Source organism: Porites lutea, chromosome 14 (genome assembly GCF_958299795.1).
Source record: "Porites lutea chromosome 14, jaPorLute2.1, whole genome shotgun sequence".
NCBI lineage: Eukaryota > Metazoa > Cnidaria > Anthozoa > Scleractinia > Poritidae > Porites > Porites lutea.
Window position 1 is genome coordinate 18,524,562 of NC_133214.1, and position 16,023 is coordinate 18,540,584.

Here is a 16,023-nt window from a genome sequence, read left to right on the forward strand (position 1 = left end):
GAGAGACCCTAATAGTGATCCAAGGCGCGATGAAGGCTATCCAGTTTTTTAAATCTTTATAGTAAAAGAGTACTAAAAATCTCGTTTCGCGTGTATTTCTCAAATATACTTCATGACTATGTTCAAGAGTAGCAAGTTGAACTTTAAAATTCGTAACTGACAAAACTAACAGAGGACAGAAAAAACCTAACAGGAAAGGGATAAAATCGTAAACATATTCTGGATTAGGCAAAGACTGGACAGTGAGACAGGTTTTCGATTCTATGCCAGACAAAACTTTGTTGAACGTGTAGTAACTCACTACAACTAACTCACAAATAGCTCTCTCAACGGTTTACTTCGATAAACCTGTTAAATCCTATTCCAACTAGTTTGTAAAGACAGCCGAATTCAGCGAATTCTCAGCACGCATCATAAGACTTGAATCCAGAAATTTGCCTTCTTAAATGTACTACGCCCAAGCCCGCTCCTCTGTTTGGATAATCACATAAAGCCTCATGTGTTTTATTCCTGTTGCTGGCTTAAAATTTACTACTAAGCTTTGATTTCCAAACAGAAAACGTCGGTAACTTCACGTTACTATTGAGCGCGGTGTATTCGCTTCAACTTTTCTTTTTCGAAAACACATTAATGAGACGGTTGCGCACGTTTTGTTGAATTTTGAAAGCGAAATATGGGAGTGAAAATGTTATTGTAATCTTCCCAAACGTCTTCAGAGGCACATCCGAAAAAAATCGTGTATAAAATGTAAACGGGTCCAATCCCGAAATGTTTCAGACTAATCTGGGCATTACCAGCTTAGTAATTCAGACTATTTCTCAATTAAGCATAGCCCACATCGCTGCAATAAAATAAATGCTTCGCACATGTGACACAGTCACACTAGATCCCCTTCCTTGTTTTTCGAAGCTCTAACCACCACGTGACTGGGGGTCAGTCTTGCATTTGCCTACTCATTGTTTGAAATACTCAATTACTTGACGCGTGCAACAGTTCACGAGTTGTTTATCTTAAAAGTAGAAGAGATTCTTTAAGAAGAAATGAGCATTTTGGTAACAGCGATTAGATCAGGCAATTTAGAGGTGGTGAAGGAAAAATTCGCCAGACCAGTAAGTTTTATGACCATGCATTTTAAATCACTTTGTTGTCTATCTTCAGGATTTAAGCAGCGGTAACGTTATTTCGAATGGCGGATTTTATTGTTACTGAGTTAAACATTTATACTTCTTTTCCTGTCTATAACAAATCAATTGGTTTTGATAAAGACAATACTATTATCAGTTAAAACACAAGGTGTATTCAAGAATATGTGAAGTAATCTTGAGACGACGATTGCTTTTTTGATTGCGCTGTGTATACAATAAATCAAATCTTTGGGCGTTGCATGTTAAAATCCTTGGTTACCAACTAAATATCTAAAAAAAAAACTGCCGTGACGCGATTTAGACTTTTTTTCTCTATGCTTAGGGTAGCCAGGTAAACACACCCATTCAACATGGACGCAGCCCCCTTCACATTGCTATACAGGCTGGCAAGATGGACGTGATGAAATATCTTGTAGCCAAAGGCGCGGACGTAAACGTAAGTTTTTTACTAGAGTTCATTTGCAAAGCTTTAGAAACAGTAAACGCAACAGCGACCACTTATGGTTCTGTCTAAACAGCAATGATCTTAGTGTCGTGCCTTTGATAGGGGGATTAATTCGGCGATAATTGATAAGAAGTTACCCCGCCGAGAACTTTGAACAGTATTTTGAAGTAAAAGAAAACACAAATTGACGGAAAAAATGAAACTTTTGATCTTGTAAATAGGGCAATTATTTTGTCAACATGACTCTAAACAGACAAAATTTCTTAAAGGCAATTTCTTATTCAAATGCACTGTTAACTACGGCAGGAGCCATAGATTCAAATTGGTTCCTATCAGTTCACGTTAGCTTTCAAAGGAACATTTAACGACTTACAATCTATGTCTATCACCGACGATCAGTGATTAATTAATTATAGATGTCACTAAAGTGAAATATGTTACCTAATTACTGATGCATTAACTTGGATGGATGAAACATATAGCGTCACTGACGGATGAAATCCTTACTACATTTCTGTCAAACATTTTTTTTCACCTAGACTCTTTTAAAAACATATTGTATTTCTTGGAGATTCCTGGGATAAACAGGACCTAACTCCTTACTTTTCAGCATCAAAATAAATAATGCATTTATTATGAGACTTTGCTAAAATCACGTTATCAACTAATAAACCAAGCGAGACACTTGGATACCTTCCCGTAGTAACGTTCGTTTAGAGAAAGCTATTGGGTCAGCTATTTCTCTATGAACCATACAATGATAGAATGCTAACAAATCTTTCAACTATGCCATGATACTAAAAAGAGGCACAGTACTTTCAAAGCATATTTTAAATGACGTTTAGTAGTTACAGCAGTGAGCTCTCTTTGCTAAGTCTAACACTCTAGGAGAGTTGGACCCTAAAGTTAGAAATAAAGGAATGAAACTCAGCTGAGATCATCCGTTCGCCTTAGGGTGGTGAATGCTGTATGAAGAGTCTTGGTACAAAAAGACACCACACAAATGAGTCTTAGAGGGCACCGCGTGACTTTGATGTTCGCTTTATTACAGAAAGATTAATTATAGACAAACCCCTGACCAGATAAAACTCGGCTCACACTAGAAAACCAATGATGTCTACCTAAGAGGGCTTAAGACAAGAGAGAGGGTCCCCAATAGCTTTCTTCAATCCCGTAATCCCGACCCAAAATTTCAGGCACTCCCGTAACCCCGAGGGTCATTTTTGGTATTCCACCTCCCGCGCATTCGTTCAATCTCAAATCCCGCTTTTCAAGTAAGGACAATCCCAAATCCCGAGCTTCAAATAAGGGAAATCCCGGATCCCGAAAAAACTATCGGGGACACTCAAGAGAGAGTGAACCACTGATGTTACCTTAGAGCGGTGTTCACTCCACAGAGCTTAGACATAGGCAAACAAACGAAACTCAGCGGAGGCTAAAGGGATTTTCGTATGACCTTGAAATGGAAACGCGCGAACAAAACAAAAACAACAAATGAACTGAAATAGAGCGATTTGATTGGTTTATCCAACAAATACAAACGCGCGTGGTTCGGGTGAAAAAACTTCATGCCCGAGAACTTTCTAAAAGTAAATCGATATTTCGCTTTGACGTCATACTGCAACATAACTGGCCAATCGAACAATGGCCTGTCCATATTAGGGTTTTGGCGGGAAAACGAAGAGTCCATGTTTTGATCTTTTCATCCATTGGCTGATAAAACAAATAACGAACGATTACCGAAACCATGTTTCAAGGTCATACGAAAATCGCTCTGTCCAACCGCGGATATTGGCCCTAGAAAGGTGTCCGTCTAATAGACAGCGTCTGACACGTGACAGTAGGAATAATAATACGTCGACATTTAATTAAGATCCTTCTCAATATATGCGGGATTAGCTTGAAATGAGGCGATGCTTCTGTTTGCTATTGGGTGAATTTAAAGGTCAATATTCTCATTGACAATAAAGCTTTAATTATTTTGCAGCTATCTGACGAAGATGACTGCTCACCTCTATATTACGCAGTGCTGGACAATAACGAAGAGGTTGTTCAATATTTGCTTCAAATGGTGAGTTTGCAATAACTGTAATGAGGAGGAACCCTAAATAGGGGAAATCAAGTTTTATTTTGATGCTCAAGAACTACAGATGTCTAGGGCGCGTGGTGGGTGCTTCCAAGATATAAAAATCTTATTTAAGCTATGTGTTCCGAACAGTTACCGTTAGCCGCGGCAACAAATATTAAGGTTTATTTCCCGATTCGTCGGCTCAAAACTGTTAAAAATACTCGCGCGGATAAAACCTGAATTTTGACATATTTTACTTCTCAGGGCGCAGACCCTGATGGTGAAGATCCGGATGGCAATAAATTTATGAACATCACCAGCAACGAGAAGATAAAAAGCATGTTGAAGAACGTTTAGAGTTTCATGAGGGATATTCGCAATAGAGCAACTTGTAAACAAAAACTGAACTGTTCGCACCTTGTGACATTAGGTCTTAACGTCATGAAGGTCTAGAAAATCGTGATGTCTTCTGTAACAGTTGGTAGATAAACTTATACTGTTACGCTACGATGTAACAAAGTTATTTAAAAAAACCATTATGTATTTCATAGCAGTGGGTTTTTAATTAAAACAGAGCAGCTGGTAAACAGTAACAGCATATACAGCATAGTTTCTTGAAGGCATATATAAAAATCATTTAATTCTAAGCTATGATTTCTTTATTAAAAATACATGTATACGATAACTGGAAGAAAGAAACAGTTTTCCCTTGTATAGCGTAGCCGTTATTTTTGTGAAGGGCTTCCAAACGAATGGTCAGGCGTAAGGATTTCATCCTACCCGACGCAAACGTTAAAGCCAACTTATACGGAAAAACTAACAGCACTGCACCAACGCGCAATTTAGTGGACTTAGATTTATATCCGAGACCACGAACTACGAACCACCTTAAAGAGCCCTATAGAAAGTTTGTAAATCTAGTCCTTGATATGTGCACAAAGGATCAAAGTGTCCTCCTTACAAAGATGTCCACCATATGGATGTAACGGCGAGTGCATGAAGTTTGGTGTCTTTGGGACAAAATTAACTGTCCCTTATAAAGAATTTTGAAACTTCTCAATTTGAGCACAAAGGGATATTAAGTCTCTTCGTTACTGTTTGAGAGATGTCCGTCATATGGATATAGGGAATACATGAAGTTTGGTATCTGTAGGTCCAAAAGAACTGTCCCTAATAGAGAGGTGTCCGTATTGCGCTGAAGCTGTCCATAAGGAGCAATTCAACAGTATTGCTCTCAGTTGAATAAGCAAACCTCTCTGGAGCACACAACAATTTACCCAGCCTTTCGCGGATGGGTTAAGAGTAATAAGTAAGTATGACTGAACAAATGAAGTTTGGTTTGCGTTGGTAACTAGTAGAGGGGTTGAGCAACAGTTTCCATTAGTAGCGTAGCCATTATTTTTCCGAAGAGCTTCCAAACGAATGGTCAGGTATAAGGATTTCATCCACCCGACGCAAACGTTAAAACCAACTTTTACGGAAAAGTAAACAGCACTGTAAGAACGCGTGATTCCGGCATTGGTCGTAAATTTAAGACCACGGACCACCTATGGAGCCTTAAGAAGATTTTCTACATACAGTCTAAACTTCTCAATGTGAACACAAAGGGATATAAAGTGTCCTCATTATAGAGATGTCCGTCATATGGACGAAGGGAGTGCATGAAGTTTGGTGTCTTTGGGACCAAAAGAACAGTCCATCAGTATGGAAGATGTGTCCGTATTCTGATGGAACTGTCGACATGGAGAGGTTCAACAGTATTGCTTTCAGCTGAATAGGTAGACCTCTGTCAAGCACCGAACAATTTACACAAGCTTTCGTGATGTGGTTTGGTTGATAAGTATGACTGCACCAAAGGGGTTTGGTTTGCTGTAAGGGCATTAGATATAGCACCACCGTCGAGTTGTCATCTACGTTTATTCCGGTTCCCTAGTTATATGGTCTTTTCAGCCACAATATGAATAAAATTACCGAATATAAATACAGAAATAGGATAAAAATTATCTACATATTATGAGATAAATTGAACAAAAATATTAAATATAACAACTGGGAAATGTACTAAATATTGACAGAAGAGATAACACACACAAAATACCAACTAAAACTAAAAAAAAACAAAAACATACTAGCTCAACAACAACGTACCAGTGTTTGCTAACACTTACTTGTTTCTCATGGTACTTGTTTAGATAAGTTGCTGCGAGCCTCTTCAGTTCCTGTCCCCGTAATCTGGAGTGACCATGGCAGCAATATTCAGAAGTTAAAGGATTATCAAATATATCTTTTTTTTGTTTATTCCCCCACCTTAATCTTGGTTTGCATCCACGTGACAAGGCGGCCATGTTGTTTATCAATACAATAGAATCTTTTCTAGAAGAATTTACATGAAAGTGGAGTTCAGTTCCCAGAGTAGGAGAGAGAACCTGGGAGCGAGGTTGAGAAACGGATTTGTTCTTGACCACAACATGGCCACGCCCATGGCCCCTAATAATGTATAAACCAGCAATATTGTCGAGAAACTTGGCACTTGTTGATTAGGCTTCGGTTTTTCTCCGCTTTTTATCCATGAGCTGATAGAAAGTGACATTTCAAGCGAGTCGGAGTGTGGGATTTGCTTCCTACATGTATTAGTATCACCACTATAGCAGACATATATATCACGAGCACATGTATCCCAACTATTCATAAACCTTGATACGTTCCCTCGGTCTATCGCATACGTTTTGTATGGTTAGGAGAGAAATGTGGATAACACCAGCGCCGCTTAGCCTTTTAGGGGACAAGAAATGACTCATGAATAACTTATTGAAGCCCTAATATGACCAATTTTTAAAAAAGGTACACTTTTGACTGGACTGGTGAAATGAACTGTTACAAGATAAGTTGACCCGGTGATTTATATATGTTGTAGTTAATTTTTTCATCTCAGGAAATTTTATTTTTCCTTTGTTTAAACTTTATTAGCATAGATTAACATACCCAAAAACAAAGGAAACGTGAGATACGTGAGATAAAAAAATATCTACCACATATATAAACGATGCATCTATCGAAACAAATGCTGCACTAAAATCAGGGACGCCAATTTTTCACTCTTTTTTATTCCCCTTACGAAGCAAGAAAAGAATTACAGAGCTCAAACATAAAAGCAGGTCGTGGTGTTTGATGCATACCCTTACGGATCAAGGGAACGAAGAGATGGTTAAATAAAGGGAAAGGCAATAAAATTAAGCTATGAACCAAAAGGAATAAGCAAGAATGGCCAGTTAATGAAGGTCTAGTTTACAGTAAGTCCTGTACAACAGTGTGGAGGCGTGTGTGGCCGAGCGGTTAACACTTCGAACTCTGGAACTGGAGGTCCGGGGTTTTAAAAGCCTGCTCGTCGCGTTGTTCCCTTAGACAAGGAACTTTACTCTTCTTTGTCTCTCTTCACCCAAGCGTATAAAGAGGTACCTGCGACATACTGCTGGGGGCAACCCTGCGATCGACTAGTATGCCGTTTAGGGGGGAGTAGCAATACTCCTAGCCTTGCTTCATACTACGGAAACCAGAAATAAACTCCGGTCGTGTTGGCCTTTGGCCCGTATGAGCCTTTACCTACCTTACCTTTACCCGTACAACACAGGATTGACTGCCATCATAACACCTTATCCCGGCTTCAGATTTTAAAATGTTCTCCCGTATATCGACTGAGAAAATGACGAGTTCATTGTTATCACGTCCGCCGTTTACACAGTATGTTAAGGTATGTAATCATATTATAACCATATGGCGCTGTCGTCATCACTATTATCATATTCAAGTTGATTTCGATTATCCTTCTACAAACACCCTCCACGTTTTAGTGTAAGTTATCCTTCACGGGGTATTTCAGTTCCTCAATAATTAATAACCTTTTAATTTTCTTAACCGGTATACATACATTTTCTCTCGAATTCTCTCCTCTAACGAAATGACATTTATATGAAAATTTTGAAATTCTGAAGAAAACCTTGTTGGTCATGTGCACAGTTTGGAGCCATAAATGGCCCCCGATAAAATTACCCTCTCCTAGATCAGAGGAAGATCAAATAGACGATTTGGGGTTTTATACCTTTCACTCCCAGAGCAAGACCTGAAAACGTATTTATGTAGTTCTAACTTTTCAACTTGTGGTCGAATCTAATAATGAGAAAATTATCTCAGCCGCACTTTAACCTGTTACTATTTACTTCTCTGTATTATTTGTGAATTAAATTTTGATGTTTATTTCCTGGACTGTGATTTTGGAAAATCTTGGGAGTGAAAGGTTTCAATAGTGAAAGCAATTTCAAACGAAAATAAAATGTTCTATAAGATATGCTATACATTATTATAACAAAGTATACCCAACATCATTTCTGACTGCGCCTCATCAATGAATACAACGTAACCTGATAGTACTTGCGAAAATTGACTTATTCCTGCTTAAATATATTGTTTCCTAACCCCTTCCTAGTATAATTTATGGTTTCAGCTCTTCACAAGAATGTTTCTGATCTTCACAGCACGTTCGCCATTTTATCGAATTCTTACTTTAGTAGTAATCGATGTAATATCATGCAAATTTACCGTGTTGCTTTTTCACAAAACGTACTTTTAAGCTTTCTTCTATTTGAAGTTAATTATAAATAACTGATTCCCACTTTCAGTCTGGAAATTGTAATAAATAACTCTGAATAAATTAATTTAAATCAAAACTTTTTTTCAGCCTTATAAGATCGTCTCTCCCACATTTACGTAAAACACCAGGACCAATCTTTTCCAAATGCCGGTAAAATTGTTTATAATAATCCTCCATTATTCTGTAACAGTCATGCTTACAGTTCCTTTCTTAAAACAGTGAAAATGTCCGAGCAGTATGTCATTTACAGTTCCTCTCTCGGAACAGTGAAAAATCTCCGCAAAATAAAGACTTGAATAATTCCCAAAGAAACGATGACGACAGACTGTCCTATAGACCACCACTGAACCCGCTGTAAGAGATATTCTGCGGCCAAACGGCCATTAGATTCTCTTAGTCTATAATAATTCTGGTATTTCTCAACCAAATTAAAGTTCTCGTGGATATTAAAACACGATTTCTCAAAGTGCGTCAAAGCTGTCTGGGTCCCAGTTATCCCTTCGTAGCCCAAGGCATCCTCGTCGCCTTTCACAAAATCGAAGTAAACAAGGTTTTCACCGATGGAGAATTCAAATACATTACTGAAGCAAATGGTGTAGGTTCCATTCTTTGTGGTAGTGAATTTGTGTAGATCGTAGTCTTTCTTCTCTTCCCTGTAGATAATGCTGCCTTCCGGGTCTTCGATGTAGACATCAACCCGCGGATCAGCTCCAGTAATTGGCGCGTATTCCAAAGAACACTCTGTATTTTCAATCAGGTCATCGTAAAAACATTCAAAGCCGCTGAGCCAAAATTGCAAATGGCGGCCATTTGCTGGTATCGGAAGTGAACATAAAACGAAAATCACTGTCAAATGGCAGTTCATGTTCACTCAGTCTCAAAAGCAATGCTGTAATGTCACCAACAAGTTTTTTTTTGAAGTAATTTTGTTATCAAGACAACGATCGTAGACTTCTCGTTTATGCGAGATCACACATGTTGAAGAAAATCTACATTCAAATTTGTTTGTTAGAATTTGCATATGAAAGGCTCTTATTCCACGTGGCGCTTTGTGAACACGCGCCCCCATCGCGATCAAACCTTTTAAAACCTGTCATTGTTGAGGTTTATAGATTTTCACGTCCTACCGATGCGAAAAGAGAGTCAAGCACAACAGAAGATAATGCGGAAGATCCAGTGCTCAAAACCTTTTTTTCTGGTTATCAAACGATAATTGGGAGTTACTTTTCTAGGGGACTAGTTACCAATATTTACGGCTGATCTGCAGTCGCTATATTCACAACAATCGACATTTGGAACAACTTTGGAGCAACGAAAAAAGATAATTTCGAGGGGAGGGGGTACTGGGATGAACGTTAATCGGGATAAATCGGTTACGAGCGATAATTATTGAGTCCGGTTACTACCCTATCGGCATTTAAGAAAGGCCCTTGAGAAATAACTTACGCTTCTCATTTTCAAAGGGCTATTAGAATTAGCTTTCTATGAGCTTTTCACTCGATGTCCTTTTGTTTAAATTAACAGGGAGGGTGAGAAATAGCACTTTTCCACTTTTACAGCCTCACTAAAAGCATACTTTATTAAATCTTATGACCACTTTATTGAAAGAATTTTACTATCTTGATTAAACTGTTTTAACACAGCCTTCTGAGAAATGGGCTTTAAATTCTCCTTACATCTCGTTTATATGAACTGGTTAATGCGAATGGCTGTACGGATGATAAACCGTACAGAGTAACAGTAGAATATACATACATAAAAAAGCGCGCAAGAAATTGATACTATACCGTTAAATCATCTGCTTAAGCCGGGGTTTGAGCAAGCGATTTAGAAAGCGCTACGAATTTAGTTATGTAGCGAACCATCTCTCCCAACCTTAACCTGGATGATACCAAACTTTCAAACTGGTTAGTTATATTTTGTGCATTGACTGACTTCTTAAGTAGAAACGACTAAATTTAACTTTGATTGGTATAAAATATTTTGGTGACATTTCTAAGCAATGATTATATACATTTTCATTAGCCTTGGTTTCTACATTTTTACTTTCTATTTAACATTTTTTGCTCCATTAATGAATTTTATTATGTTATACACTCATTTTGCTTCCTGTGTATAATTCCTAAATAACATTAGATTACTTTAAGAGGGTCATCGCACGGAGACTTTGGGCACCTCATTTTGTAACACATACGAGGGTTCCGATTATTTTTAAGATTGACGAACACTTAACGCATCTTTTCTGAGAATAATTATGCAAGATACACTATCTGAGAGTCTCAATAGAGACTTTAAGATTCTAAGACGAGGAGGAATACGGCGACGAGATTTTCTCAATACTTAGTAGTGCGTGCGCGTGAACCAGCGTCATTTTGGCGGGAAAACGTGATAGCCGTCGTCATTCTACTACGAGTTTTAGGTAGAATGTCGTGTTGGCGGAAACAAGTTCTCAAATGTTAGAAGTTTTATCATTTTGCGATCGGGAGAGGGCTTTACCTCCTTCAATAAAAATGACACTGCTAACTCTGGTTGAAGGGAAAGTACACCTTTAAGTCAAATATCGTCCTCGTAGACGTCCTCGTTCTGGAATCTAAAGGTCTCTAATGATGAACTGATGGACCTCATTTCAGCCTTTTTCCCATCTCGCCAGAAAGGTCCTTGGAGGCAACGAAAACTTTTAAAGCCTTAAGTCCCAATATCCTTATACAAATTCTCCAGACCGAAGAGAAGATTTGATAACTGAAAGATCGAAGTATTTTCCCTTGGGTGATATAACTGTATATTTTTAAAGGTAATCAAGGAAAAAAATAACCGTTTCCGTACCAAAGCCAAGCCCGTAAAAACCGAAAATGGAACTATTCTAATGAGACTTCTTATCTCCATAACTGACAGGCTTCATTTTAAGGGTTACTTCTTTCACTATCTACAGATTCACAATTTTACTTCCAATTTTTCCTATCCAAGTCTACTCGTATAGATAGGTTCAAACGCACTCGTTTCGGAACACAGCTCCAAAGCCGGTCTGTCTGGCGCATGCGTACTCGTACATGTGCTTGCAAGCGGATGTGGACTTGCCGAAACGTATGCAGGGTACGTCTGAACCGGGACATGAGCGTGATTTTGAGAATGCGCTCGTGCATGTATGTCCATAAGGTATCTTGCTGGCAGTGAGGCAGCTTGCGACGCTGATAGGATGGGAGGTTGAGGAATAAGGTAGGGAAAATGAGAACGCAGCTCGTCATAACTGAACATCATAGATCGTCCGGGCCCTTTCATTTTCATCATGCCATCTGGATCCAGGCCACTACAAAAGTACATTTGACATACACATGATTAACTTGCATGGATCCTAACGTTTACTATGCAGGCACATTTTACAAGGATTATATGGAGTCATCGGAGCATAATGATGCTTATATCTCCCAGCCAATTTGCCGAAACAGGCTCATATTTTGCAAGTAAACATTTTTATCTTGTTCCTTTTGGATATACCAACCAAACACATAATTTAAAAAATTTAGTTTTTGTGACGCCATCACTTCTCTGACCTACTGGAAATTGGTTAAAAGTAATTGTTATAATTACATGCTATTTGACTTCCAGGCTCAGGGGTATACAGACGTGAAAGAGAATAAGAAGAGCTCTTACAGGGACACCCCATAACTAAGAAGTAATATTGTAATAGCTAGCGCTGTAAAGTGCAAAAACGACGGCTGCAAAAGTTGCGCAGGTTACCCAACATTACGCGAAATCATCTCCTGTTAAAATCTATGGTCTGTTGCTTCCAACAATAAGTTATTTTTGACTGTGACACCTATCTTAGCGTTTTCTTAAATATACATACAATGATAAATGCAACTGTTAAAGAAACAACTTGTGGATATGGTTCGTCAAGCCAATAAGCCTCATCACGTACAAGGGGAGGCTAAAAATCTCATGCTATTCTTTAATAAACGTCATAGACCCCGATGATGTCGCCTACCTTTTTATGAGTTGTTTAGGCAAGGGACTGTTTCAGTCCACAGAAATTGGAGCAAGGAAATAAGGTAACAACATTTTTTGCCGTTTAAAACTCGCTCATTATGTGAAAATGTTGGAATAAACACAACGACCTTTTCTGTTCCCTTGCTGTTGGGTATAAAACCTACGAAAAAAGATTCTACTGCTCCTTGTATATACCCTTGGTTTCACCACTCTTTTTCTTTCATATGAAAATTACGCTCTCTACGTTGTATTTCCATCTCATGTTTATTAAACAATGCTATGATATTGATGTCAAATTTGTCTTACGAATTTCAAGAAACAAACTGCTTTTTTCTTTGCTGTGGCTTGTCCGTTTATACAGAACTATCCACCAGTCGTTTTCAAGAGGCAATGCAGGTTTAAATGACATTTTGAATATTTTTCAGCAACAAAGGGATCAATCAATACCGAAAGTGATTTACATTTAAAACCAACGATTAATTCTGTGTCCCACAAAATGTTTTTTTTTTACGCTAAAGCGAAAATGGATGCTCACTACAAAAACAGGGAAATATTAAAAAGGCGACCAACCATTCAACAAAACTAAAATCAAAGGAGATACTTCAAGTGCGTACGTATGATTTTGGACATATCTGTCACCTCATGATTGACATCGATCGGTGTCGCGTATCGTGCTATTGATATTTTATTTTGGAATATCCCTCGGCCCATTAGCTAATATTTTCGGTTGGTTTTTCACCTCGCAGGTGCTCAAATACAAGGAAGGTCTTAAAATGAAAAACAAACAACGCTAAAACCTTTTTTCCATTTGGGCAAGATAAGTGATTGAAGGATGAGTATCAAAGTTGTTGATTCAGAGATACGACTTCAGCCCGCACACAAATACCATTAAGTTTGTCGAGCAGAAGCATACATCAATATGAAACATGATCCCTAACCACAGGAAATAAGAAGTGGCTAATATCGACTAAAGTTTGGTAAAACTGTGAAGAGAAATAATTGTGACGTATTTTAAATGTGCTTTTTAACTTCGAGTTTGTTCACTTAAGTGAGAGTAGCTCTTAAACCGTGGTGTGATTAATGACGCAGTAAAATGAATTTCACTTTTTAAATTCAAGATGACATCTTCATTAAACATTTGACACAAAATGAGACCTACAATAAATTTAAAAAGAGCTCTTTACGTTAAACCACAGAGTCGGTTTCGATTCTCCACGTGCGTAGAACGAAGACAATTAGTTACATTTTCGTTGCTGTGAATATTTTATTCTCGGCAATGGGCTGTTAAGATGCTACTTGAAAAGAGTTTGTAGCAAAAGGCTTCTTCCTACTGGTAATCTTTAATAAATATATTAAAAAGTCGTTAACAGCTCATTTACCGCAATCTTAGTTCCGGCTCTCCAACTCATGGCGATTGGGTAAAAGAAAAAAAAAACGAGAATAAAACTAAACAACACGCGGGGGAGTCTCCAGGACTTGAAATTTTTATAATTTCCCCTGCTAAGCTCTCTTAGTTTAAAAGCCTTTGATCACGATCGAGCAAACAACCATGAACATAAAAAGAGCGACTCGTGTCTCAGTCCTTGTGCAGGTGATAATCGTTTCCCATTAGCAGCTAATCAGCTGAAATAGTGTTAAAAAAAAAATAAAAAAAGAGAGACAATCTCTATGGTAAAAGAAAATTCCTCAAGGAGACATGTAATTGGACAGAAAAGCGAATAAATACTTAACATATTTTTCAAACAACCTTGAAAATTTCCTTTGCAGAGGCAATTAGGGAAACATCATCATCTGACTTCAAAGTTTGTAGAAGAAACCCTGTGATCATGCCTTTCGAATTTAAACGGCCTCTCCAACACTTGTTACACAGGAAACGATTTGTTTTCCGTTTTTCAGAGATAATAAAGTCGGAACTTACTTAGGGTCGATTTGGGTAACAACTGAATTAAGTTAAGGACCACTGATCAAATTCTCCTCTGACTATGATAAAAAATGGGAATACCAATACTTGGAACCCGAGTCTAAATGACATTGTATTAGTGGAGTTTTGACCAAGGAAGGCAACTATTTAAGTTTCTTCCCTTGCCGATAGTCAGTCAAAATTCAAGAAAATTTCTCAGAAATCGTGATAAACAAATTCTGCAAAAAAGCATTTGTTTGTATGGTTCTATCCTTACGATTTTATTCATGGAGTACATAATAAGGATTATAATCTACGCAAAAGGCCAGCTACACGATTCGGCAACTCATATAACTACGTGAATACTGTAGACTGTAAAATGAATTTCCTCGAACGAACGGGTAAACGTCCCGGAAGCATCAAAAAGGGCACATAACGACTAAAAATCCAAAAAATGTATCAAAACACTTTGTCTTTAATGGAGATATAATACAAGGAGAAACAAAGTATAAGACGTGTGTGTGTGAAGCAGACGTTAAATTGGCCAAGGCGAGTTACTACAGGGAAAGGAAAATTTAGGCGAATTTAAGAGAAATATCACTTGGTATTGAATGGAACGTTCATCTCCAAGTTAACTTTTAGTTAGACTCCTATCACTACAAAACCATATAGTGGTTAAAACAATGGGGAACGCTGCTCCATAACTTTTACACGAGGGTGGATTTGAATGAAAAATAGAAGATAAAGGTACGTTTCTCTCACTTACCCCTTCCTCATCTCAGCAGCTCGAACACGCTGTCTCTTGTTCTTGAACCAATTGCTTACTTGCGTCACAGTCAGATCGGTCATCTTAGCTAGATCATACTTCTCTCGTGGGGTAGGGTAAGGGTTCTCAGCGTACGCCTTGTTTAAAATATTCCTCGATTTCTCCTTGAAGCAGTAGGTAGTCTCTTCGCCGTCCCATATCGTACGCGGAAGAGGAAACTTTCTTCTAACGCGATACTTTCCCACTGCTCCCAAGGGTCTACCACGCTGTCGCTCGGCTTCGAGGTAATGCGCAGTCCTCCATAAGCACTGCAGTCGCTCGTGGTTTTCTTTAGAAAACTTGTGATTCTCCAGCATGGCGTAAAGATCCTTGAAGTTGTTCTGGTAGAAATAGACCACCGCCTTTGAAACAAGTATTGTCTCGGTAGTCTTGGCATCGCAGTCTATTTCCGTGGGTAAAGACCACAGAAATCGAGAAAGGCGTTCGATTTCTCCGTTATTCTGGAGAAATTGGCACACTGAAGCGATTTGGTCAGAGGAGAAGGGACAAGGAAGCACATTAGAGCGTTCAATTTCTCCTGTTTTCCGAAGATATGTGCACACAGGGATCATGTTGGAGTGATATAGATGCTTGTTGTGTCTTTTATGACTGTGATCAAAGAATGAATCGCTACCACCTTGCACACCCTCCTTAAATACACCCGTTTGGTAACTCGTGACTGAGCGCGCGGCAAGTTCCGCTTCACTAGTGGTTGGGGGCTTTGTTGACTAACATTCCGCTTTTAAAATGATATTGTCCGAGCCATAAGTCGAACAAAACACCTTTTAGTAGACATGTCAGAGTAGCATCAAGTGACCCAGTACCTCAATTAGTTTGTCATTAGCGTGAAATAGATTCAGACAAACTTGTTTGCTTAAGCATCTAGGATGGCCTATTTCATTTGGAGTATCTGTAGCCTGAACAAACAGTGTTTTAAGCGCTCAATTGTGGCTCGATATTGAAACCAACTTGCCGACCTTCTAGATTTTTTCATATGAGTGCAGAACGAGAGCCTGGTCTAATTTTCAAAT

General features: G+C 38.4%; 3 protein-coding genes across 3 annotated transcripts; 1 reads left to right on the forward strand and 2 right to left on the reverse strand.

Moving 5' to 3' along the window:
• Positions 1-925: 925 nt before the first annotated feature.
• Positions 926-4,305, forward strand: LOC140924613 (uncharacterized). Its single transcript, XM_073374633.1, has 4 exons — positions 926-1,109; positions 1,468-1,581; positions 3,578-3,661; positions 3,923-4,305. The coding sequence occupies exons 1-4, from the start codon at positions 1,041-1,043 to the stop codon at positions 4,013-4,015; spliced, it is 360 nt and encodes a 119-aa protein (XP_073230734.1). The 5' UTR covers positions 926-1,040; the 3' UTR covers positions 4,016-4,305.
• Positions 4,306-7,535: 3,230 nt separating this feature from the next.
• Positions 7,536-9,320, reverse strand: LOC140924249 (transmembrane emp24 domain-containing protein 7-like). The gene has a single exon (XM_073374278.1). The coding sequence runs from the start codon at positions 9,166-9,168 to the stop codon at positions 8,548-8,550; it is 621 nt and encodes a 206-aa protein (XP_073230379.1). The 5' UTR covers positions 9,169-9,320; the 3' UTR covers positions 7,536-8,547.
• Positions 9,321-9,900: 580 nt separating this feature from the next.
• On the reverse strand, positions 9,901-15,600 carry LOC140924345 (homeobox protein SIX6-like). Its single transcript, XM_073374382.1, has 2 exons — positions 14,954-15,600; positions 9,901-11,607 (listed from the first exon to the last, which is right to left on the reverse strand). Exons 1-2 carry the CDS (start codon positions 15,562-15,564, stop codon positions 11,259-11,261), a joined length of 960 nt encoding a protein of 319 aa, XP_073230483.1. The 5' UTR covers positions 15,565-15,600; the 3' UTR covers positions 9,901-11,258.
• Positions 15,601-16,023: the final 423 nt, after the last annotated feature.